The 27,948-nt window shown below is 38.1% G+C and overlaps 1 protein-coding gene across 1 annotated transcript; it reads right to left on the bottom strand.

Moving 5' to 3' along the window:
* Positions 1–27,948, bottom strand: LOC124605152 (zinc finger protein 628). Its single transcript, XM_047136633.1, has 5 exons — positions 27,762–27,948; positions 26,890–27,054; positions 13,983–14,470; positions 13,091–13,916; positions 1–9,696 (listed from the first exon to the last, which is right to left on the bottom strand). The coding sequence occupies exons 2-5, from the start codon at positions 26,975–26,977 to the stop codon at positions 8,351–8,353; spliced, it is 2,748 nt and encodes a 915-aa protein (XP_046992589.1). The 5' UTR covers positions 26,978–27,054; positions 27,762–27,948; the 3' UTR covers positions 1–8,350.

Genomic DNA, 27,948 nt, shown 5'->3' with positions numbered 1-27,948 from the left:
AAAACTCAACTGAGACATTTTATTGTATTTCATGCACTTATGGCATATGCCTAGCATATGTAAATTGTAATACATCTTTTTGTGTTTCTTTTCATGTAACAGATTTTAAAATAACCAGTAATAAAAATGTTTTGCCCTTTGTTTTCATTGTATCAATCATCATGAAGTTGTTATTCTTTTTAAAAAGCTTTTGTGTCAGTTTTCTTCCTGAACAGCTTTGATTTTATAAAAGTACAACATATTTTGAGGAAGGTTCAACAAAAACAAATTTATAGTGATTCAACAACAGATATCTTTAAAAGCATTCAGTTTTCCAAAATGACAATTTAAATATAACGTATGTTCAAATAAAGATGTCTCAGTTACTTTATTACAATTCAAGAGGAAAACAACAAAATGCTGTTCATTAATGACTTTAGCAATGCATTGCACCTATAAAACATTAATGGCACCAGTAACAAAAGAAAGCAGTTTTCACTACTATTATAATACAACAGACAAATCTCAGTCCAAAGAACAATAAACATCAAAAATGTACCAAAAATTATTTCTTCATTTTATACATAAAAACACATCATACAGAGTGTTGGTATATGACACAGATGTTGCTTCTCAATCTTTATCACCTTGGCCTACAGGAATTATTTTTTATTTACATTCTGCTGGGACCTTCTTGCCATCTGAAGCAACTGCATGGAGTGAAATTTACTGAAACTATGTTCAGGCATCTGGAAATATTGTGAATTTTTTGTGCTCGTGATACAACAGCACAAAGCAAAGTATTTAAGAGAGAAGAAACATGTTTATTCATAACAGTGAATACATACACTAAATGAGCATTTGTACTTATCAGCAAATACTTTTCCAAATGTGATGCACATGTTGAAGTGTTAGAAAGTTCTAGAGTGACAAATTATCACATACAAAACAAGAAAATGTTGCTTATGAGTCAAAAGTTTAATAAAATGGTGCCAAAAGGTCTACATAGCACATATACATACATATAAAAAAATTGTTCTTCATATAGAGTTGGAGACTCACTGGTTGTAACAGTATAGTTTTAAAACAGTGAACTTTAATAAAAAGTACTTAATATCTTTTTAACAATGCAGCTTCATCACTCAGTTTTAATTTACTGGCAAGATAAGAATACTGACTGGCTTGCAGAAAAGTAGATCTTTTCTGTTAGTGAAATAAGGGAATAAAAGGAAAGAGACAGAAGTACCCTTTGATAGTGCTTATAAGATTGTCTTGTTCTTATCTAAAATGTAAGCCATAAAAATTTCTAAAATGGCAAGTTTGAAAATTTTGCAGAAGCTCTGCAAGAAAACTAGTTCTTCCATCAAATGTGGTGTACATCACATAATCGATTCTGGAAGTAGCTGTACCCCAGAGGAAAGAAATGTATCTGACAGTGGAGAGAAGACATCAGATATAACCTAGTTTATTTTTTGTAACTGTGTCCACATAAAACATCAGCAGTCTTTCTAAATTTCTTAGTTTTAGATGCATGTTCCTTTTTTTTGGCAAGCCTGAAGAGGAGTGAAGAAATGGGGAGACTGCCCATATTTCAGCACCAGTATTATTTTTAAGCTACAATGAAAAGTATCAAACAGCACTGATGGAGTACCCAAATATTACTTCAAGATCAAATCTTTTGAAGAACATTAGAATACTTAGGAGGTTGCAAAGCCTTACAAAAAAACTGACTGCATCTTCTGTTTCAGTGAAAGCAACATATGGAAGTTTATGTAGACAACTGAAACGAGAAGTGAAAAAGAATTACAGGTTTGCTTTAAGCAGAAAAAAAAATTAGATTTCCTCAACTGACAAGAGTGTAAAAAATTTAAACAAAAGATGTTTTGTCAAATAAGTGCAACATATTAAAACAAATTTACAAAACAAAATTTATGCTCAGATTTCACATTTAAAATAACTTAGCATCACATAAGCTATTCATTAACTTGTGACAAAAAACTTTTACTGTAACCAATAGACAGCAAAATATGCTATTAATATGGATGTTACAAATGGAATATCTATGCATTTTTAAATCATATTTGCATAACTTGCAATCACTGAATACAGAATAAGGGTGAAATAAAGAGAAGATATTTAACAATGGACAAAAAATTATCAGTCTCAAAAACATACACAATACTCTTTCCTCCAGAAGTTTCTTTTACTAACAGTATAACAAAGTGTATTCTTTGTTAGAGAGACTGTTCACTATACTATTAAAAAAATAGAAATAACAATTTGCACATAGAAAACAGTAAAGTCACATAAACATGGCAAGCTGGATGAGTATACATTGTCTTGGCAGTTCCCAAGTTTGAGTATCAGAAATTGATCAGATAAAAATACATTTCTTGAATACATCCATTATGCAAGTCAAATATAGAAATATAAAATGCACACAGATTTACAGTGTCCTTCAAATAATTTGGAAATGTGCACATGTATTCTACAACAATGAATGCACTGGCAAGTTAACTACAAACCACAAACATCATTCTGTCAGTTCCAGAATGCTTTCACATCACAAAACTATAAAAGCTGCACCAAATGACTTATTATTGTAATACGGCTACAATGTTTCAGCACCAGCACAATTTCCCTTATTTGGGGAAAGAGCACTTATCACAGAGAGCTATCAGTCCGGTTACACTTTGGAAACTGCCTTGACAATAGTATCAATGTCATCACAACTAGAAATGCTAATAAGCAATGGCATACACATGTCCCTGAAATACACAACTGTCATATTACTTATCTACAAACATAGTGTTACTGCAAAATCCATCCTAAAATGGCAAATATACAAGAGAGCACTTTATGACTTCCAGAAAATGGTGAAATCACTGCATAAAACATCCTTATTTACAACACCATTTTCAAGAAAACTGCAATAAAATATCAAATATGTTGCAAAATAAAAATAAATCTGCTGTACACACAACAGTTTTAAGCGAAAAATGAAATAAATATGTTTGACAGTAACACATTAAGTAGTAAACAAACCAATTACTACTACTTTGAAAATCCAATGCATCTAAGATTTAGTAGCTTTAAAAATATGAAATCTAACTCCACAGCCAAAATATTTATATGTCAACCTAACTAACAACTTCTAACTAACACCTTCACTTTCGTGAACTGAACTTCTTTCATATAATTAACCAACAGATGAGAAACTTATTTCAATATATCTCCACTTCTATGCACATAAGAAAACAAATATCTAATCTGTATTCATTCTTTTTCCATGTTACATTTAACTGCACCAGAGAGAAGATATATATATGCATGTAAGAACAATTCACTATCTGTTTCATTGGTAAGCCCACTTATATTCTCTTCCAAGCATGCTCCAGATTATCAAACATTCTTTCTCACAAGGTGTATGATTGACATGACACATCCAAAACCTGTGGATTATATAACGGCTTCACTTCACTGAAGGAACGAATATTTCCATTTTAGTTGTGCACAGAAACTCTTGCAAAAAGTCATGAAATAAATCAATATTAAACAAAGACTTATGATCTCTCAGTCCAATGAGATCAGAAGTGTTTCATTTATATGTACTAGTAAAAACTAGACAACTGCAAGTTGGTTTAGGGGAAGATGTCAACCTGAAGGTACATCTAGCAATTAACGTCAAAAGAGATAAAGTAACACTGTTCCAAAATCAATGTGTTCACGGTTCATACCATCAGCAACATTTTTCCAAAATTCTTAATTATTTAAGAATTCTAGGATAATAATGTATAATTAAAAGGAGAAATTCTTGCTTGACTGGGATACCTCATGGTAAAATACCCCCCCTCCCCTGGTGCTACTATAACAGCTGAGAAATTCTGCTAGATTCTTTTTCTCCCTTTTTCATGTACAGGAGCCATTACATTCAGTAACAAGAATTTGTTGTTACTATTGTGTTTTTTCGATCCTATTGCCATTTTGCACAAATAGATGGCATATAAATAGATGAACATACAAATCGATGAACATATAAACAAGGTGTTGAGGACTGCTGTATAGCCATCACATTTTCATTTACCATCAGGATGAGTGCCTGCATCCTGTGTACACACATGCCCAAGGCCCCCCCCCCCCCCTCCTCCTCTTCCAGCTGATAGCTAAGCCAGCCTACCCTCTCATCAGCCCTCCTGCTACACTGAATGTTGTTGTCTTTATGCATACCATTGTTCGTATCCCACAAAGCATTTTCCATAAGCAATAAATATGTGACAACTGAAATATGGTGCCTGTACAACAAAGGATGGTTTTCTTCTTACCTTGAATTCTTGAGCAAGCACAATATGTTACTTGGAGTAACATTACAGCTGTTACCTGAATTCTTACGGCATGTACTGCTCTAAGGGAACATGGATTCACATGAAATTATGGTACTGCAACTTTTTTCAGTCACTCATTATTATAATATGAACAGTAACTTTGGCCTTCAAAATTCCAGCTTTAATTATGACAACAATATCTGCACACAGATCAGATTCTTCGTTGGTCTTGAGTGTCTGTCCATGTTAATACTGGGATAGCCCCTAAATCTGCATTATTTTACTCCATTTGTGAACAACGGTATCAAGCTTTATAATGTTAAGAAATTACTGTTCATTGTGAATTACTGGGAGAATTTTAACAAACCAAATTCAACAAATTAATACATAGAATTGATTTCCAACTACATGAAATACATCACTATGTATTACACCACCAGTATACTCGAAAGGTGTAAAATTCAGACTTACAGTAGTGATGTTCTCTCTGATAAAATGACACAACACTGTAATGCTCTAGAATTGGAAATTGGATACACAAAAAGTTAAATGTCTAAATATGCACCCAAAATCTTCTGTTCAGTTATACCACTTGTATTAGAAAATTCAATTTCGTTATTTAGTACGACAGTTTAATGGCTGTGGAGTTGATTCATTGGAGGAATCCAGATTTCTCTTTTAATTAGTATCCCCCAATTCTTAAACATTCATTACCAGTTACTGCTGTGGAAAAATATATGTATTTTTATTACAAAGCCAGTGCAACTGAGACTCAAGTAAGAAAGGGGGCAAAAAGAGTTCTATCAGAAGGATACACAAAGATCAATGTCCTAAATGGACACTTGTAATAAATACACACAAAAGTAAAGGATTGTTCCATGAAGATTTGACAGATATAGAACTGTTTATAAAAATTTATAATTTTAGTTTTAAATGTCAGCAGATCTATATGCAAAGCATTGGTATACACTTATTAAGGACCCTGTTTGTATAACCAAACATATATTTCAGCAAAACTTTAAAAGTTTAAAATTATTCTGTAGTTAGAATAACATTTACATATTTAAGTATGAGTATTATTTTAATATCTCCAGACTAAAATGTGGAGGATTCTGAATTATGCAGAAACATAAACTACCTTTTATTCTACCTGTATTTGTCACAATTACAACGAGAAAAAATAACACAGCCCTACTTAGGTGATATTTTATTTTACTGTAGTGACTTCTTTTTTTTAAAAAAGTGTACAACTGTCTTCTAGGCTGCAACTACTACATTTAGCCAATGTAAAATGCTCACAGCCATTACAAGAGACAAAAACTGCTGACAACAAATATCCCTAATAACTATTAACAATGTTTTAAAACATACTTCTTCCAGACTATGATCAAATGTTTTACAAGAATCACTATGTGCAGACTGTTTTGTAAACTTCATTATAGTCTTTGTATCCCAAAAGAAACATTGTGTTAAGTCATATTACACACCATAAAATACCAGTAAAGTATGGACAATAAATGCATGTTACAACAGTTATCTGTATGAAGGCATGTAATGGTCACAATGTAGACACAACTTGAAACAACATGAAATTTATAAACATGGAGGGGAGAAAGATTTTATTAAATTTGGACAGGGTATTTACAGAAAAGGTGTCTATTCTGCCTACAGTGAGTAAAGTTCCTGTTCACACTTACAGTGATCTTAATTGCCAAGAATCTACAATGGCAAGCACAATTTTTTTTAAAACTTTCATGCAAGTCAACAATAACACAGTGTGCCATGGAAGTAGTCTGGCACATTTGTTATGAACAATAACAAGCCAACGTGAGGCTACAGCAATGTATTATTGTCTTACTTGTATCTATCTTTCTGCTTGTCATTAAATTTCATTAATTACGACCACAGCTTGACAGATTAACTAGCACCCACTTCCACCATTTCTTATGGATTTTCTGCTTTAATGATTAACTGATTGTTAATAACTAGCTTTCACAACAGAGTAGGCTGAAGTGCTCAAGACAGTTATTTTGTTTACCACCTGTGTTGCAGTGACGGTTTACAAGTAATTTGCCCCCCCCCCCCCCCTTCAAATTCATGTAAGTTTTTTTTCTCAATTAAATTTTCAAAAATGTTTACAATTTCATCACTGAATATCCATGATATATCAATGATGAATTTGTTCATCATCACCATCTAATGACGCAAAAACAATGTTCGACCACACCAATATACGATTTAAGCTAAACTGTCTCAAAACCTTAGATCACATACTTTTTCTGTTTAGCAGTAATACCTTGCTGGTAAGTCCTGTAGTAACTTGTGTTCAACAACACCAGTACAGTAACTCTGGAACTAAAATGTACGAGTAACAAAGCTCAAAAATTTCATAAATTTCACAGTCAGCCAAGCTGGAATGGTCTCAACTGTGGAGCCAGATGAAGAGTGTCCCACAATATAGGGCAGGGAGGGCTCAAGAAGCATGATGAAGCCAGCTTTCCCAAGGGAGACAACCCCAACAGAAAATCAGGCAGGTCATGATTCCTCATAAATTTCTATCAGCTAAAAATACAAACAAGCTAGAAGAAATTGCAGATTAAAATTACGGTAGATAAATAATTAGCAACAGAAATGGTGGGGACAGGATGGATCCTTTCAGAATTATCAGATCTTTCGCACCTTCACTCTCTGTGATGTTAGTTTCAACAGCATATTAGAATGTTGCCAGAAAATTAAAGAAATCTTTCTACGTTAACTGAACCTTCAACAAAATTTCTATCACTTCAAAAGCTATACAGATAAATATAATACAAAAACAGGAATTTACTCATCTACTGTAACAGAATTTGCTTTCAGAACAAGGATTCACGTTTTTCCCCAGGGTATGTTCTTACACTATCTCCATAACTTTTGCCTCCATTATATGGATGACATGGTGTGTAATATGAATATCAGGCACCATTATTTGCATTTCACTCTTTGAGCCTCTGAAGCACAAGGGATAATTAACATTGTACACTGAACATCTAGTTTACCAAGTTAACTCTTCTGAAGAATCATCAAATGATTTAGAATCAACAAAGAACGACACTAGTGGCAGCAGAAGTTTACCAGTCTGCTAATATCACATACTAGTTTTCTATGGAAAAGCGCCAGATAATCACAAAAAAGGTCAACCAACCCAGAAGACAGCATGAATAACACAACAGATTATAAAACATGTAGAACCACATTTAAAATATCTAGGCCTTAATTTGCATTTATAACAGTGAAAAAGAGAAACATTTCAAGAAAGCTGTTATAAATTCAATACATCACACCAGTCCTGCTAAAGCACATTCGTAACAACTGCATTCATTCTGTATGTACTATAAAACTGTGATACAAACCTACCTGCCCAATACAGTTCTCAGTTATATCAGCACCTTACACAAAACATTTAAAATATATTATCTACATTTATTTCCAATCTCCAACCTCTTTGTATTAAGGAATATTAGTAGAGTATTAATATAAAAGTTATCTATGTATATATTTTAATATATATATATATTTTTATTTATTTATATATGTGTTGTGTTTTTAATATATAGCGGAGCTATTTTCATTTCACTTTGTTAATAAACTACTGTGTCACTATATTTATACAATATTGTTCAAGTGATTATAATTATTTCTCTATCAAGTATGAACAATTTAAAATCTTTTCAAATAATATCTATCACATACTATATCATCAGTCTAGGACTGGTCAGTAACCGGCATTTATAACGATGTCAATCGAGCTGTCATTTTTTGTACAGTGGGACTAATTGACTCCCAAACACATTTTACTGGTTGTATCACAACCAAAGTTCAGTCAAACAGTTTTTACAGTGAAATGTTCACTGAGCAGTTCATACAGAGTGTATAACTTCATAGTATCCCTGCCCATTCTCAGCACAGGGGGACATTTCCCAACAAGGCTCATGCTTGATGGGTCCGGCAGCACTACCAGCAAAATGTGGCAGCGTGCCGGGTCCCGATGGCTAGAGAAGGGCAGCCGCTAGTCACTGGGCCGGCAGACTGGATGTTTGTGGGGGCACAGACTTGTACTCAGGGGCAGGTGAATTCATCACAGGACTCTGATTATTATTTGTGCTATTGTTGCTGCTACTGGCACCATTAATGCCACCGCCATTTAGACTACCGGCAGTGATGCTGCCTCCACTGAGATTGCTGAGATTACTAGCAGCCCCAATGGTATTACCATTGATGGCATTTGCATTGATCGTAGTACCATTAATACTGTTTCCATTAATAGTGTTACCATTGATTGTAGCACCATTAATGCTCCCACCACTTATGCTACCACCGGCACCCTGTGGTGTGGCAAACTGGGCATTAGGTGGAGGCGGAGGAGGGGGCGGTGGTGGCTGATGATTGAATGTAGGTGCGTAACACTGTGGGAAATACAGTTCGGGCTTCACTACAGCTGTGGGTGGAATGCCCCGTGTCAGCAGAGTTGGAGGACCCCTTTCACCTCCCAGTACTGTGGCTCCGGGATGATGTTTTGCTTCCAGAACACCAACACCCGCCGTGTTAGCACGTCTAGATTTCGCAGCATGTGGATTCATGTGGTTGTCTATGTGCTTCTTCACTTCTGGCTCCGTCGCAAAGCGCCGCCTGCAGTTAGGCATCGGACAGCAGAACGGCCTATCACCTTGATGTGTACGAGTGTGCTGATCGAGAATGGCCTTCTGGCGGAAGTCTTTTCCACATTGTCCACATTTATATGGTTTCTCACCTGTGTGAATACGAATATGCTGATTGAGGATAGTCCGCTGCCTGAAATTTCGACCACAGTATACACAGCCGTACGGCTTCTCATTTGTATGTATTCGAAGATGTTGTGTGAGATGAGATTGTTGTCGAAACCGCTTACCACACTCTGGGCACGGATATGGCCTGGACTCTATATGGATGCAACCGTGTTGCAGCAATGTCGATTTCTGCTTGAACTCCTTTTGACAAATAGGACAGCGCACATAAAGGGGCATCCCTGCACTTCTCCCGTGCTGTATTACATCGGGCAGCAGTCCACCAGGCTTTACCTGACCCTGTTTTAAGTACTGAAGTGCCCCAAAGTTTCCTGCAGGACCCCCATTTCCAAACACTGAATGGTTCATACCCTTGGCATCCTTGAAATATGCTTGATATTGTTGCACATTGCCAGCACTGTCAGGAGAAAAACACTGCCCATTGCTACGAGCCTGGTCCGGTGGCACACTGCCGTCTTCAGGATTCCCAAATGTAGAAGCTGCATCATCCTTCTCAGCATCAGGTGGGTATGGCACATCTTGAGGCCACAGGGTAGGCGTCATACCATTCTTGAACACCAAATGAGGACTCACATCTGTAAAATAAACAAAATAATGATGTATAAGTGTTCCACTTATAAATGTTGACTCATGCAATGACATAAGGACAACAAAACCTTGTGCAGCAATTAATTAGAAAGTTATGAAGTGGAAAATAATAGCTACTAACAGTTTTACAACATATTTCCCTACAGAAAGCAATCCAGTTCTTTCACTTTCTTGAATCTATAAGAAAATAACAATCTTGTGTGGGTATTGCACCGCTTGCCAACAGATAGTTGTATCATTTTATGAAAGAAAACCTTTGCTTGAGAAATGTTCTTGCATGTTTCAGTTATCTGATATACACAGATACAAGTGTTTCTAATTAAATGATGACATTCAACTTGCCAACATTCTGGCAACTGACAAATGGCTTGTGAATTTCCTAGGATGAATCCTTTTATGTGACAAGTTTTCATGGATTGGTAAGGGACCCATCTGTCACATGTATTCTACTACTTAAACAAAAAAATCTCTCAAAATTAATATTGACAAATACAATAACCACATCCAAAAAACAGATTGGAAATCCCGAGCTGGCCTTCAGAAACATTGACAGGCACAGTCCCGAGTATTTGGAATCTTTAGTGCTTCTGCTGGAGAGAGAGAGAGAGAGAGAGAGAGAGAGAGAGAGAGAGAGAGAGAGAGGGGGGGGGGGGGGGGGGGAAGAGATGCAAGAAGAGAAGGTCTGGAAATGTAGGTAAAGGCACAGCCAATAAATCTTAATTAACAGAAATGGAAAATTCAGGTTGAAATATCAACAATTATGGAAAGGATAGATCGCTAATCACTGTAAGGATGACACGTTGAGTTACAGACAGGCGAAACAAAAACACTGTTACACATTGAATTAGTGACCAAAGCTTTCATTAGAAAAGAGAAATACACATGTATTCAGACAAGCAAGCACACATCACACACAGGTCTGCTACCTCTGGTTGCTCAGGCCTTACTGAAACTGAAATCAAGATCCAATCCATAGTGGAGCAGGAAAGGGGAAGGAACAGCAGGGTACAAGTGGGGGAAGAGGAAACAGTGCTGCCTCACGGAGTGTATGGGGAGTAGAAGTGGCAGACAAGGCTACCCAGCGCAGTATCTCTGTGAGAGATGAAGGGAAGGGGAAAAAGGGAGCAGAAAGGAGGGGAGCAGAGAAGGGAAAAAGATTGGTTAGTGCACTTGCAGACAGCAGTGCACAAGGAGGGTGGGGACGTGAGTTGTGAGGAGGTGATACGAGAGAAGGGGAGGGAACTGTTGGGAGGAGGGTGTGAGACAGTAGGTTACCATAGGTTGAGTCCGGGATGATTTTGGGAGTTGGGTTGGGTTGTTTGGGGAAGGAGACCAGACAGCGAGGTCATCGGTCTCATCGGATTAGGGAAGGACGGGGAAGGAAGTCGGCCGTGCCCTTTCAAAGGAACAATCCCGGCATTTGCCTGGAGCGATTTAGGGAAATCACGGAAAACCTAAATCAGGATGGCCGGATGCTGGATTGAACCGTCGTCCTCCGAAATGCGAGTCAGTGTGCTAGCCACTGCGCCACCTCGCTCGGTTTTGGGAGTTGAGAATGTGTTGTAAGGATAACTCCCATCTGCACAGTTCAGAAAAGCTGGTGGTAGAGGGGAGGATACAGATGGCCCAGGATGTGAAGCAGCCACTGAAGTCAAGCATGTTGCATTCATCAACAACATGTTGTGCAACAGGGTGGTCCACTTTGCTCTTAGCCACAGTTTGGCAGTGGTCATTCACCCTGGTGGATAGCTGGTTGACCCTTTCCACAGGGATATGATCCCTGTGGAAGAATCAAGAGCAAGTCCTGTCCAATCCAACCATCCAGCACTTTCTATTCCAGTCCTGTCACGGCTTATTCTACCTGGCCCACCTGTGAAAGCAGCCATGTCGTGTACCATCTCTCCTGCAATCATTGTTCAGCTTTTGATATTGCTATGACTTCCAATCAGATATCAACCAATAAGGATAGCCCCCATCAAACTGTGGCCAAGAGCAAAGTGGACCATCCTGTTGCATAACATGCAGCTGAACATAACGAGCTTGGTTTCAACAGCTGCTTAGCAACCCAGGCCATCTGGATCCTCCCCTCCACCACCAGCTTTTCTGAAATGCACAGATGGGAGTTAACCTTTGGAGTTACCTTCCAACATATTCTCCTCTCCCAAAATTATCCCAGCCTAGGCCTATGGCAACCTACTGTCGCCACACCCTCTACCAAATAGTTTTTGCCGCATTTGTCCTATCACCTCCTCCCAACTCACGTCCCCATCCTTATTGTGCACTGTTCTCTGCCAATATACTCGCCAACCTTTTCCCCTTCTCTGTTAGTCTCCCTTTTTTCCATTCCCTCCCTCTCGCACAGTCTCCTGATGCTGAACCAGACAGCCTTGTCTGCCATCTCTAGTCCCCGCACACTCCACCAGACAGCACTGTTTCCTCTTCCCCTACTTGTACCCTGCTATCCCCCCCCACCCCTTTCCCCACTCCACAATGGATTGGATTTCAGTTTCAGTCTGACCTGAGCAGCCAGAGATAGTGATCAAGTGTCTAGGAAATGTGCTTGCTTATGTGAATGCATGTGTGTTTTGCTTTCCTGGCAAAGGCTTTGTCCAAAACCTTAATGTGTAACAGTCTTTTCATTGTGTCTGTCTGCAACTCAATGTGTCAACTTTATAGTGAGTAGGCATCGATCCTCTCTGTAAGAGTTAATTAAGAGAAATGTGATAAAGGATTCAATAAAAGAGAGATATGCTGCTGTAGATCCAAAGGCTCAAGACTGAATGTGCCTGACTATATCAGTTAGGCATGACAAGATTTACACCGTGTTTGATGAATATAGCTATTCTGCCAATCATTACAGACATGACAATAATATGATTAGGGACCTCTTACATGACACCTGGTACAAACTGGAACTACACTGCTTTGGAAATTCCACTGAGATTCTTCAGCACCAGTAAAAAGCAACTAAAAATCAGGAAAAAGTTCCTGAGAAAGTTAACAAGGTTTTGCTGCTTTAAAATACGAAATAAATTTCATATATCCAATTCTCATGAGATATTTGTTTCACTAAAGCAAATTTAAATATCTCTCTTCCAGTCTATGTTAAATGAACTTGTTATCTCAAACAGGAAAGAGAGATCCCACAAAATACTACAAGCTGGAATACAGTTTCCGAGAACGGAATGGACACGCAGCCAAAAATTGAAACGACACAGTACTTCTTATCTCTTATTGTTAATTACATTTAATCGGGCTGTTGGATCTTCAACGAGCCGCCCAGCAAAGGGAGAAGACTCGGTCTACTAAAGAGCTCAAAGAGCGCGGCCAACTTTGCCCTGGCGTTATCGTGAGGAGGACTAGAAGTAGTGGGGCGCTCGCCTTGGTGTGTGCGGACGTGCTGGTTGAGGATGGCCTTCTGGCGGAAGTGCTTGCCGCACTGCGGGCACCGGTAAGGCTTCTCACCCGAATGGATGCGCAGGTGCTGGTTGAGGATGGCACGTTGCCGGAAGGAGCGCTCGCAGTATGCGCAGGCGTAAGGCTTCTCATTGGCGTGGATGCGTAGGTGCTGTGTCAGATGGGACTGTTGTCGGAACCGCTTTCCACATTCGGGGCAACCATAAGGGCGGCTGTCAGTATGGATACGTTCGTGCTGCAACAGTGTCGATTTCTGCTTGAAGTCCTTGCCACACGTAAGACACTTGAAAAGCCTGAGCTCTGAGCCCGAACCATTGCCTCCCCGCCCCGGTTTTCCTGTTCCCGGACCTTGAGCCTGTTGTTGTTGTGCTTGATGCTGGGCTTGCTGTTGCTGCTGGATGATATCAGGCAGTGAGCGCACATCTACCTGAACATTTGGGTATGCAACTGCACCGACACCCACACCTGTCCCGTCAGTGATGCTCGTCCCCAGACCTACACCACTTCCATCTCCCATGCCCATTGTACCAAGTGAAGTTAACATCACTCCCGGTTGCTTCAAGTAATGAAGGGCAGTAAAGCCACTCGGCGTGAGCACATGTGGTGGCATTCCTGGTGTGTGTCGCTGATCCTTGAAATAATGTTGTGTCGCATATGCCAGATGTTGCTGCTGCTGCTGCTGCTGTTGTTGATGCTGCTGTTGCATATCTGCTGGGGGAAAACATTGAGCAGCTGCTACTGCAGCAGCCACCCTCTGCTGTTGCTCAACATCAACTTGGTGCTGCTGCTGCTGTTGTTGTTGTTGCTGCTGCTGTTGCTGTAACTCTTGTGGGAAACACTGTGCTGCTGCAACAACTCTCTGTTGCTGCTGTTGTTGTTGTTGTTGTTGCTGCTGCTGTTCAACATCAGCTTGATGCTGCTGCTGCTGTTGTGGAGGAGCTGGCTGCTGTGATGCTGGGGGTTGCTGTGGCTGAGGCTGTGTCTGCTGCTGCTGTGGTGTCCCTTGCTGCTGCTGTGTTGGGGAATGTTGCTGAGGATCATCCTCTACGGGTGTCTGTTGTGGTGGTGCTGTAGCATCCTGTGGTGGTGGATACGGGGAGGGGACAGGCGATGTCATTGTGCCTTGTTGCTGTTGTTGTGGGGGCTGTGTTGGTGGTGGTGGAGGTGCCACAGTCTCAGGATCCCCACACGACTGCTGAGGACTTCCTGAAGCTGATGAACCACCTTGTTGCTGTGGATGGTAGCCACCAGTTCCATCTTGCAGTGGACCTGTAGCCCACTGTCCAGCTTGGGCTTGTTGCCTGTCAGTACCATCTTTATATGGGACATACAATGCTCCAGTATCTGCAATTGAGAGAAAGGTAAAATGATAGAAATCATATAAAAATTCCTTGCAAACAAAACACAATAACTAGGTTTACAAAAATTTACAGGCTACATATAAATATTATCGGCTGGAAACTGAAAAGAAATAATACACACAATATTCTCTGAGAGATTCACAAGTAGGAGTGTCATCAACTGCTACTTGTGTTTTTGTGCTGCTACGGTGTAATTAAAACTATTTGACATCTGCCACATGGCACAAGAGTGTTGCCAAATTCGCTGTCAGCTGTGTACCACATAAAGTTCTGTCACCAGGTAGCATGCTGCAAACACAGACAGAACATGATTTTTGCCTAGTGTGACTACAGACAGTTTAATAGGCTGTTAGGCAGTGCCAAATAGTGTATTACACATGTACAAATAGTATATTACACATGTACATCACACTACTAAAAATCTGGAACTGAAATGATGCATTGATGTGGTCTGTTGGTGACCTCAATGACTTCACTTGTGATGTTCTCTGACAGTCACATTAAGCTCCAATATTCAAGTGTCAACTTAACACGTACTTTTAATCATACTATAGTCAGATTGCAATGGTATAATCAGATGGGAAGGAGGAGGATTATGGTCAGACGAAGGGCAGTTGGGCTGTCACCAGTGGCCACCATCTGATGTTAAAAATTGAAATAATATGGCCTGTTGTTAAAATTAAATTGGTGTAGACACTGCAAAGACAACTGGAGAGATCAGAGAAAAACATATAAAATAAAGGTGTAATATGAAAGAAAATAATGTAAGGGAAATTATTCCCACTCAAGCAGTATGGTTTTTTCCCTCTTCTCATTATGAATTAAATCTGACAAATGTACAGATAAATCTCAACTCTATAATTTCTCTACACATGAAAGATGACTAATAAGTAATATGTTTAAAATCTGCCTTATATCGATGGAGTATCAGCGATTGTTATTTATTTATAAAACAAACAAATGAAAATAATTTTTACAGCTACTACCATTTGGCATTTAAGTTATTTGCCGATTGCCCACCACACTGTGGCTTTCAATCAGTGTCATCTATGTAGCATTCAACAGCTGTGCATGTGGCTGCTGGCCAACTTTGCTCCATGAATCAAGAGCCACAGTAAGACTTCTATCTACAGATTATTTAAACATTGAAACCAATAATAGCTGTAAAATTTAATTGTGATAGTGACTGAAAATAAAATTGTCAATGCCCCTCTTTTAACTGGTAACACCGGGTTGTGACAAGCTGTAACAACATTTGAAGTCTTCCATACAAATTCACTTTGCACCAAGCTCTAGTCTTGAATTGTTGCTTTGTCACCACATCAGAAATGGAACTGTGTGGGGGGAAGTTGCCACAGTCATTTAAGCAGTAAACTCTTGCAAAGTTTCTTTCAGCATTTTTTAAAGGTTTGTTTTGCTGTATCCCTCACTTGCTCATGAATGAACTGTATGCCCAGAGAGATGAAATTTGCTTGCAGTTTTCTTTGTGACAAGACACAAGAATAGGTCTGCCTGCATGACATTGTCACTGAAATGGAATACTTGCACTTTAAGCCACAGGTTTCAAGGATTTCCTATCAAGAAATGATGGAAAATTATGCAGGATGAATTATGAGAGAATAAACACATGAATTAATAAATCTACATCCCTGGTTACATTTTGGTCATGTATTTTAGATGATGTATGTACCAAATGTGTTCACCATAGAAATACAGGAATTGTGCAAAAACTTGCCTATCGGGCTATGACAGATCATAACTTCCTGCAGCCCATTAATAGGTAATTTGATAATCTGGCATTGCGAGTTTCCTTGATGTGTAACAAAATAAAGGAAAAAGAAAGTGATAAATATGTTTTTATATCTTGAAAAGTTAACAAGAACAATGAAATAACAAAACAGAAAAATAATGTCTACAGCAGTACTCTTGTTCTACCTTGTATACGGTTTTTGTAATGCTACAATGCAGTCCTTGCCATGAATTTTTTCGCTTATTTAACACATGAAACTGTTTGTATACGATGTATTGTCTAGTGCAAATATGTATTGTAAATACTATGTTTAAATTATGTAATATTTAACACTGGCAAGTCGGGGCATATTTAGTTAACATTGAAGTCAGAGAGATTGTTTTGTCGCGCCTCTGGGTGAGGGAGCGCGCCAGTGGGTAGTAGTAGCAGTAATGCCGTGCTCGGAGTAAGAAGTACAGTCGAGTGCTGCTAGTCCTAGCTGTGTTACATCTAACGGCTAGTGTGTGGATCTAAGTACGACGGGAAAGTAATGGTCGGCATATCTGGAAGCATGGCCGGGCAAGTTATTATGGATTAATGAGCATAGAGCTGAAGAAACGAGGACTTAAATGTGAAGCGAGTGGTGGGCTCAGGTCCCAACAGTAAAAGCCCGATGCCACATTGTCTCACTGCCGTGGACTTCCGTTGATCCACCGACAACAAGGGAAGTAAGATCTACGTAATTTTCGTAGGATAAAATTGTAGAAGGCTTGCCAGTGACTGTGCTTTTCTCTGAAGTTGAACAGTTAATAACAAGCACTTTATAATCGAAGTGTTGCAGTTACATTCCACCCGACAAGAACACCAAGTAGGTTCCTTCCAACTGTTCCCTTATTGAACCGAGTGTGTCTGCCATTGTCAAGAGAAAATATGTTAATAATCACATTATTTGCATAGACAGTGAAGAGTAAATTTCAGACTGGTTATCGTAGTTAATTGTTGCACTTAATAAGCTTACGCCAACCGTAGTAACTTAATAATAGACTGAAGTAATAAATTTGATTATTAAGATTTATTTCAATGCATATTCAGCTGAAGTTAATTCAAGGATATTTCACGAAACTATAAAGCTTATTCCACCTGACAATTAACGAATTATTATCATTCAAAACATAGTTAATCAATTATTGGCAATATATTTCATTATCAGTACATTAAACAGTGCAAAGTACCTAATTTTAAAGACAAAATGACAGTCCATTATTCAAAATCTCGATAGATAATTATCTGTGTTGTCAGTATTGCACTTAGCTGACAAATTATGAACAAAATAATTATCAAAATTAATGTTTAAGTGTAATTAGATTGTTATGACATTGTTTTATATGACTACTGAGCCTGACACAGCACTTACGTAAAAATTCCTGTTCCATCTGCTACACTACAAACAGGTAAACTTTATTTTTGACACAATTATTCACGTACTTAACAGTACTGTCGCTCATCAGTTGAGCTGGCGACCGATTTTTTAATTGCTTTTACAACTTAATCATTTATTTTGGAAAAATTTCCACTGGCAAAATTTATTCCCAAATTACTCATTCAATAACGATCAAGTTATAACGTCTCCTGTTTCCCATGGAATAATCATTATTTACTTCGGATTCGGATGCCTTATCCCGACGCGGGTCAAAATTCATAATTCACGGTCATTGTCAACTTGTAATTTCGCAAACCCCGGGAAGCAGGGGGGGGTGTTATAGGTTCCCTCAATAAGACAAAATAATCAATTCTGAGCTGTCAAACAATATCTATTGGACTGTTTCACGTCAAACTGAGATGCCGCAAGCCTGTTTTGTATTCTGCTCTTGAATGACATGTGCTATACAAGACAAATGAAAAGCCTCCTGTACAGTTTTACGAGGATACCACAACAGTAGTCTGAAACATTTCCATTTTAATCACTCACAATGTTCTTGTTGGATTGAAATAAGGAAATAACAATCATGACAATGAAACTAAATACGATATGACTGTGTTATTGGAACAACATATCACATATGATGTTTATTGGCAGGATTAGTACTGTATTGGCGCTGTTGTTTATTTTGTGTGAGACAGTGAATGAGGAGTATGACACCATACAGCATTAAATAAAGTATCATTTTGCATACTTATTAACATTAACCCTCACATGGGTGTGACAATTTTCATAATACGATTGAGCATATGGTGTACTTCTTACACATCAAGAATAGCTGTCTTTATGTTACCAAGGTAAAAAGCTATGAGCAAAGTTACAGTTTAATCATAGTTCAGTTAAACAATGATAAAATAAGCTTACATTATAAAAGCTAGATCACTGTTTAATTACACAATAATGAAATTAACTTTCATTATATCAGCCTATTGCTGTGCAGAAGTGTTACCACTCAGTAATGATCCACTCAAAGTGTTAAACAGCACAACTGCTTCAGATCCCAGCCAATTTGGTTATTTGATTGCTAATTATATCATAGATAACTGCCTTATTGTGGATTTATGCTGCTAGCTAGGAATCTGGGTAGTTTTCTTGCACGGATCGTAAATTTTTTCTCACCTAGCTCACTGCTTATTTTATATTACTACTCCTTTCGCAGACATACAACAACACAACTTATCACAGTGTTAGCTGAAACAATAATGAAGGAATAGATATGGGCTCACAATTTTAAAACAACAAAATTGAATGGTACAAGACACTGTTATTTGTGGCTGCCGCACTTTGTACAAAAGCATGCTCGCACGAGGATTAACATTTGATTACCTGGTGCCAGGAGTTGTATCTACTAAAGGTTTGGAACACTATGAATAGTTGTAGCAGTTTCTATTTTCTTTAGATCAGGCTGTTCCACGTCAAATGCCTGCAGAGAGAGGTGGGCAAAGAGTTCTTACAAGGAGTTGGCCATATTTGTGACCTTATGCTACAGCCGAGTTCATGTGGGCAAGGATGGACGCATATGACAGAACAAGGTGTGAACGAGTTTCAGTACGGGTGTCCGGTGAGTAGCTTATAAACAGGTGAGCTGTCAGGCACTCATGGGCACCTGTGCCTCACGGGGCCAAGTTGGAACAGCCTGGCGCAGATAAAGATGAGGTGGTGTCACTTATCTGGCCTCATCAAATCTCAAGTTACACAATTCTGGGCTCCAGCAATACAACCACTATTCAAGTCAAACATCTTCATGGTGGAAGAGGTTGGTGTCTGGAACACATCCCCCAGTTGCCGATTACTGGCTCTGTGTTTCTTGACTGGGGTATGAGTTGATATGTTTTTGCGAACTTACAACACATTTTCCAAGCAGCTGGCCTTTCCCCAAAATACAAAGGTCTGCTTCCAGCAAGACAGGCAATTTGCCACACATATGCACACAACTTGGTAAAGTTACAGTAATATATTTTCCCATAATATATCAGTTCTGGCGTGCCACACTTTTTCTTGCAGTGTGCGTTCAAATGGTGGGTGTAAGGTAGACAGTTTCACACAATTGAACAGCTGAAGCAATTTACTGGTGAGAAAATCACTGTGATACCTGGGCAGATCCTGACTAATACTGTCCATAACATGGAATTACACATCATATAGTATCTGGCAGAAGACATCACCAATTTCAGTGTGGCAAGAAACAAATTGTAACATCCCAAAGAGGTAGAATCACATACAATCACTTCATCTGCAAAAGTTACAGTATACTCATGCAACTCTCATGAATAAAATATCAATTTTTGTGAAATTCTGCAAAAGTGGTATGTATCCAAAAAGAAAGCCAACAAGGAAATATATATGATATTTCTAAACAAATAGCAAAGAAAATGATGGTATCTAGTTTAGATTAAGCCAGAATGGGGTTCAACTAAAAGATAAATGATTTTTCTTCCAAAAATCTTTTACTATTTATGCTGTACATACAAGGAACAGCTATAGACACTGGAGACAAGGAATGAGACAGTTTCAGAACAATCCAAATGTTGATTCTACATTATGATAGCTTTTGGATAAAAAGGCATAAACCACTGCAAACCAAAGAATAAACATAACATTTTCATTCTCTCCGTTTCTGTGTAGGTGTAGTTTTCTTCGCCGTGGAAAGAATCACAACATAATGATTACGAAACCTGCCATAATATGCACAAATGAGACTACATTATAACAAAAATTTCTATATTTTGTAAGATACTTATAGTCAAAACGAAGATAGAATTTGAGTGTGATAATGCCCCCTCCCCATGGGTATTCTTGCGTGTGGTGACAGACTGATTTACGTCATAACCCTAGGTCTACATGCCAACTGGCTGCAAGTTGGTGAAGTGACAATGTCAATATGTTTGGAGCAATTGATTGAGCTCAAAGTCTACTTTCATTATTGGCAACATTTGTTACAAATTTAATGCATTTTTCTTTATAAATTACCAAAGTAGCAAGGTAAATTTAGAAACGTTACAGTACAGGTTATAGAAATCATGTGAAACCAAACTCAAACTTTACTCATACGACATACTGAAAGTAATGGCTTGTGGCAGGTATGGAGATACAATATTTCTTTATTTCTGGAACATCTCTGATTCAGTATCACATCTGAGCTTATTATCAAAACTACAGTTCTACGGGGTGGCAAGTCAGCATCACATCTGAGCTTATTATCAAACTACAATTCTAAGGGGTGTTGAGAAAATTTGCGACTGTATTGCTGATTTTTATGGAGAGTCATCAACAGATGTATGATAGAAGTAGCTTAAGGTGTGTCCCCAGGGTGGGTGGCTGGGGGGTGGGGGGGGGGGGGGGGGAGGAAACCAACCCTGAGAAATCCAGGTATGGGGAGCAAGATAATGCCATAAGAAGCTCCTGAAAATGTAGCGGGAGATTCAGGTGGGGGTGGGTGGGGGCAGGCTGAGCATCTCACAACAATGAATTTTCTTTCCTCTTGACTGCAGTTTTTAAACACTGATAATTTATATGGACCAATATTCAAATAGCAAAGACACTAACAAATATTAAGTATTATAAAATTTATGATTTAAGGGATGGGAAAAAGCCATACTAACTAGTACAATGGGAGGTACTCCTTTTCACGCACTTCATAGTGATTTCCAGAGTATATATATAGGTGCAGACGTAGACAGTATTTTGGTGCATATTATGTACATATACAATACATCAAATACGAAAAAATTGGATGAATCTCTTACCCAAAACAGGTGTATCTCAAGAAGTCTTTTAGCTTAAATTTCACAATTTGAAGCTTGTTGCTTAATGTTCCATTTCTGCTGAAAGCTTGTAGAAAATACAACCCACACTACTGAGTATAAGTTTCTGCTCTATGGTTAAGGAACTGTTTTCTATGTGCAATACTCTAGTGTTCAGTGACTAAATGCTGCACTTCTTTTCAATGATTCCATATTATTGGCTGCATATCTCATGACGGAGAATATGTACTGGAAGGCATTGTTAGAAATCACATTGAACAGTGGCCTACAAGAACAGTGGAAAATGACATTGAAAATTAGTCTAACAGTTCTTTTATGTGAGAAAAACAGACCAAGTTGCCTACGAAAATGAAATTCAAAGCATTCAGGGATAGATTGCTTCAAAGAAAACCCTTATCTTTTCTCTTGTCTACTGTATCGCTTACACTGAATAAAGCTCCTTCTGATGACTGATATTTTGGTTTTCACTTATACTGAATTCTACACGCAGCTGTAGCCAGATTGTTACGGCAACATATAAAGAATTGTTTACAAATAAACAAACACTATTTCAGTAAGAAATCAAGTTCCAAATTGCTGAGTCAGTATAACAACCAAGTTGATGTTGCGATGACTTACAACTTGTTGAGCCTTAATGTGAGTATGGCACATGTTCCACAACAGTGATGAAGACAATCTAAATTTATTATCATGCAGCTATTAAAACACCTGAAAGCAAGTTGGCTGCTATGACAGAATAACTAACAATGGACAGCAGCAAAGCTAAATAAATAAAAACTACCATTCTGGTAAGAAACGTAAAAACAAATGTAAAAAGGAAGTCATTCACTCTGTAAATGGATTTCGTATGCCATCTGCTCTTTTTTTCCCTACTCAAACTCCAGTTTCTTTCCACCACATGCATCCATTTCTTATGCATGAAATATAATAGTGAGCACTTAAACCTACCTTTCAAATCATTCCATTAAAATGTATGAACATATTTCCTTTGTTTGATGTCTCTGGTAACATTTACTTTGACCCCATTTAACAAGTTAGAACAACTTGTAGTCAAATGCATGTGAGCCACTGCCAACTTGCATACAGATGTTGCAGATGGAAATGGATTATCGATCAGAGTTAAAATGATTTCTTGTTGAAATGTGTTTACAAATAAAGAAACAATATTTCAATAAGAAATCCAACTCCAAACTGCTGAGTTGGTACAACAACCAAGTTGATGTTATCATGACCTACAACTTTTTGAGCCTTAATGTGAGAGTATGGGGCATGTTTCACAACAGTGCTGAAGACAATCTAAATTCATTATCACATATCACATATAATGTTTCGATAATGTAAATGAATTTATTTACTTATGTGATTACTGGGCCATCAGTTATTGTTGAGTTCCTTTAATTCTGTCAACTCATGAACCATCTATGCTGTGTGTCTTTGCAAAGATTGTTTTCTGCTGTTGTGTGTTGTGTTCCTGTTTCCTGAATTTAACATGCATTATAACACACCCCCACTGGAAGGGAGCCTAATTATGATGGTTTTAGTGTCAGTAGCTTTTTGTGTGTTCATGTATTACACTGTATCATGTACTAGCAGTGCCACATAACATAGTTGTGTGCTTTATTTTTTGATGCTTTGTATCAGTGTTTCATGATTTATCTACAACATGTTGCTCTTTTTGCAGTGCAATTAGTTCATGAGCTTTCACTTTTCTGGAGCAGTTTTTTTTTCCTTTTTTACCCAAAATTTCTTGTTCATCTGTGCATATTGCAATCACAGTGTCATCAATGTATTTTGTGATTCCCCTTCCAAAAATGTACCGAGCAAGGTAGTCACTCCAATCTTAATGTACTGCACTCACATTTGGGAGGCCTGGCATTTATTCCCTGTCCGGCCATTCTGATTTGGTTTTTCCATGGTTTCCCTTGTTATGGAGAATGCTGGGAAGGTTCCTTTGGTTATATCATGGCTGACTTCCCGCCCTATCCTCACCTTATCCTATCCTACTTCATTAATGTTTTTATGTGCATATTATTTCTGTGTTTCTGACACGTCTGCTACAACTGTACTAAATGGTCCGTGGACAAGTAAGTAGATACCTTAAAAAGACGCACACAAACAAACCTGTGTGGTTACAATGTCCAACCTGACTTCTTGTGTCATCAACACTGAAGCTCTTATGCAAGACGAGCTGCAATGCCCATGCAATGTACAGGTGTGTGTGTGTGTGTGTGTGTGTGTGTTTGTGTGTGAGCTGGGGGAGCGGGGCTCTAAAGAAGGATTTGTCCATAAGCTAGCAGAATTATTATGTCTTGTCTATGTATTATTTTACACAAACACTTAAAATGATAATAGTATTATGAAAAGGATAGACTGCTACTCGCCTTATCAAGGAGACACTAAGTTGCAGACAGGCACAATGGAAAGACTTTTCACTGTGTCTGTCTGCAACTTAACATCTCCTCTATGCGGTGAGTAGCAACCCATCCTTTTCATAATGTTATTGTTATTCCACCCTGCACTTTCCATTGTTTAAAATAATAAAAATAATTATCAGTTTTGAAGAAAGGTCAAAAAGAACAGAATCACAAGAAAAAGTACCTAAGTCACAAATTCAGGCAGTGGAAAAACAAAGTGGACAAAGTAAATTAAATGTGATGTCAAGCAACTATGCACAATAACAGAAAACATAAAAGATTGGGACAGTTGAGGAATACTAACAAAAAACATAAATTTGAAACCTCCAGATTAAAGCAGACGACAAAGCAACAGAAGACACATGCAGTGAACATGGCAGAGAAAAATCGCAAAAAAATTATTACGAAGGAACTCAAGTTAAATGCTCTCTTTAAGAGGCAATCATTATAAATAACAATTACTAATTTCAAATGTGCCTCCCACAAAGTAACAAGGAAAGTTTTCTCTGCGACTTTAGAAATGCCTACCTATATGTAATCATTTTGATGTAATCACATTGTTTACTAACTGCAAAGCCACACAATAGAAAAGCTGAAGTACATATTAACATTGGAATAACACTGGAATAACACGACAAGTTATACACGTACACTAGTAAACTGATCAGAAAATGAAATTTACTCTGCATTATAATGAAGACGTAAGACACTCTAACAACACACACAGCTGTATTTCAATAGAATGATGTCATAGCATAAATGAAATTTTTGCAGTTTGGAGGTTACGACAGTTTTCGAAGTTGATGTTATTAGGTAAGGAATAAAGCTGCTACTTAGTCAGTCAGTTTCATGTTTCATGGATCATTTGCATGATAAATCATAATGATGGAACAAGTCAGTTTACCTTCATACTGCAAATTAATTTGAAAATATGGCTACATGCTCCAAAGAGAAACACAGCATTGAGTTGCATGGTGTCAGAACTGATGGCTTACTGAGAACTTAGGAAACTCCGTAAAAGATGCAGTTTAAGAGAAGATTAAAGACATCAACAGCTACACAACATGGACAGAACTTCCCTGGGCTCAGACAATACTGCTATTCTAACATGATTTACTATAAATTCAACAAACTAAAAAAATGTAACTCAAGTCTGAAAACTATATATCCAAATTCAAAGATAACATCACACCCATCACACCTTCAGACAGATATTTTCTGTGCTTCATGCTCTTCTGTTAATAACAGCTACTGGCCTTGGGTACTATTAACTTTCAAAACGGAAGTTTTGTTTTTATACTGACTGGTCTAAGGTGATCTCAACATTTCATATCTGCAGAAAAGTATTGAATAAGTATATTAAGACCATGAAAGCTGTGATGGCATGGATCATTTGGTCCTGTGAATCTGATATGTACTGTGACCATGATCAGAGATAATTACTGCAGAAATACACTTTTCTGCCCACTGCCATATAACAGACAAACATCAAGAATGATATCATCAGAACAGTTTGTTCTCTCTGTTGAGTAAACATTAGTTGCTGGCAAATGATTTAGGATAACTTAAGTGTTTGCTTCACACATAAGATATGTGAAACACTTGCTAATGTTGTAGAACATTTTTACTACATATTTCCAATGACTGCATCTGGAATCAGAAAAGTCATAGAGACTTGGAACTTCACTGCATCACTTCCACAAACTAGCATTTTAAAACAGACTGTGGATAGGCCTACTACCACTGTAAACAACCTATCAATTACTGCCAGTAAATATCAAAAGTTCAAAATGTTGTTATATATTTAATTTTTATTTAGATTAGTATAATAGAAATGTGACACATAAAATCTAACCTAATAGTTATGATTAAGGAAGAATTTGGTTAGGCCTAGTATTATTGTGACAGGAGCCAATCCAACTAACTACCAGTATGTCTACAAATAGTCCTTTGTGCAAATTAGGTGTTGAAAGACAATGCAGTTATGATAATTTGTATTGAAGCACTTAAACAACTGAAAGATTTTGACATGTAAATTGCATCAATTGCTCAATAATGTTTCAAAATCTATTCCAGTGAACACAATTTCAATCTGCAGAAAAAGATTCTCGATGTTTACCTCTTTTAGTGGCTAGACAGTAACTGGCCTAGCAATGTAAACACTGATACACACTAAATGGTTCAGCCATATTCTAACCATACATAACTCCGACTTCTATTAGTTTTACACAAAACTGTTTATGAAATGCAATGCAGTCAATTTTGCCTATTAGGTTTTCCAAAATTAATGGGAGTATTACAGAGTTTTGATTTTAATCACTGCAGTACATGAAACACTGTCATTAATAGACTCAGAAGGAAAAAAGATAGCTTTTGGTTTGTAAAGGCAGAAATAAAGAAACGATTGCACTACATGTTTGGGAAAATTCATTTTGATATGAAAATGTGCTGATGCAGGATCACCATACATATGAGAAAAACGAAGACTGTTCTAATAAAACAATAGAGCTGGTAAAGTAAACAAAACATGTGAACAGGCAACTATGGGATGCGAAATTTTCTCTGCTTTAGCATTCAGCACTGAAGCACATTCTGCATTTTGTATTACAGAAGAAAAACGATCATGTTTACAAATAATTTCAATACTTGCAACTAGGTAATGTCGAGGACTTTTGTATCGGCGAGACTGCCACTAAATGAGCGAAAATGAGGTCTATCACAAATCGGTATTGACAAGATGTAATAGGCAGTGACCGCTCGTTGTGGTCAACTGACGCGATGCTACATTTATTCTTCTCCAGCTCATTTCACAGTGTGTAGTTGTGGTTCAAAACTTAATGCATTAAAATTTGTTTAGATCCCTGATGCAAAGCGCACCACAGACGAAGGGCAACAATAGATTTGCAAAGTGTGCTGTTACAAGAGTTTCACAAACTCCAAAGGAAGCTGTAGTAGATTGTTCAGCCGTTAAGATCATCACACAAAGATAATTTGCGGATATTTCTATGTTCTTACCTTGAGCAATACAGTACATAAACTGTCTGGGAACCTTCAGTCCTGCTGCTAAGTAAGCAGCAAATGATGCCGAGAAATTTATTGCCATATCTGCTCTTCATCACCAGCAAACATTAACAATCCATGGTTGCTATAGAACCCATCTGTCGATGCATATTAATTTTCCTGAAAAACACAAATATGTTGAAGTACACTGCCTTTCCTACGCACGCAAATCGAGAAACTATTTTCGATTACTACAGGATATTAAATGAAACAGGGGAAGATTTCAGCGTATATTTTCAAATTATGAAAGTAAATAAGCGACAGTAACACATTTTCTTAGGCTTGTCTGGAATCAGAAAGCGACACAAAACTCGCACACCAGTGTGACAAAGGTTAAAAATTATTGACAGACCACCTCCAGCGCTACGGTAAAAAATAGCTCTAAAGAAAATTAATCTTGTGACATACACTTAGGACGTACACTTTTCACCATAATGTCATTTCAACAATCACACAAATGCACTGAAGGCTCTGTTAACTTGATAAAAACACGAAGAATGAGCTTAAAACCCAATGTTTCCGTGCATCCACCGGTGTTCGAAAGACGAAGAAAACCACTTCGGAAAATACGATATGGCGAAGAAACACGAAAGTGAACGCATCAGTGAGAAACAGTGGCATTCGGCGCAAAAACTCCAGAGTGTAACGCGTTACAGCCGGAGCTGTCACATAAAATTTGTAAACACCAACAAAGCATTGCGCTCCGGTGTACGCCGAGTGCGTATGCCTTCACGCTACTAGGCTTTCCCCCCTCTACCCGGGCCAGACAGGGATGCGAGAGCTGACACCCGAAAGAATCTCCTCTCCCGCAAACAGAAATAACTCACCCGACGTGCAGTTTTCCTTAAAATACCGGGCACTGTTTGTCGCACTAGAAAATAATAACACAGGTGAACAGGCGGTACTGCCGACGAGGACGCAATCGCCATCTATGCGGTGGCAGTACGGCTTCCCGCGGCCACGAATTTGTTGAAGCAGCAGAGCACTTTTTGCAGCACAGGCGCGCGCCGGACC

Source organism: Schistocerca americana, chromosome 3 (genome assembly GCF_021461395.2).
Source record: "Schistocerca americana isolate TAMUIC-IGC-003095 chromosome 3, iqSchAmer2.1, whole genome shotgun sequence".
NCBI lineage: Eukaryota > Metazoa > Arthropoda > Insecta > Orthoptera > Acrididae > Schistocerca > Schistocerca americana.
The sequence above is the reverse complement of the archived record's forward strand: the minus strand, read 5'-3'. Positions and strand labels throughout refer to the sequence as shown.

Bases quoted from the DNA above. Each gene is read 5' to 3' on its own strand.
- LOC124605152 (XM_047136633.1), bottom strand. From the start codon at position 26,977: ATGGCAATAAATTTCTCGGCATCATTTGCTGCTTACTTAGCAGCAGGA. The intron at 13,917-13,982 runs GTTGTTGCAGCA...CAACAACAACAG, and splicing joins AACAACAGCAGCAACAGAGA to CAGCAGCAGCACCAAGTTGA. The intron at 9,697-13,090 runs GCGAGCGCCCCA...TTTATTTTACAG, and splicing joins GCACGTCCGCACACACCAAG to ATGTGAGTCCTCATTTGGTG.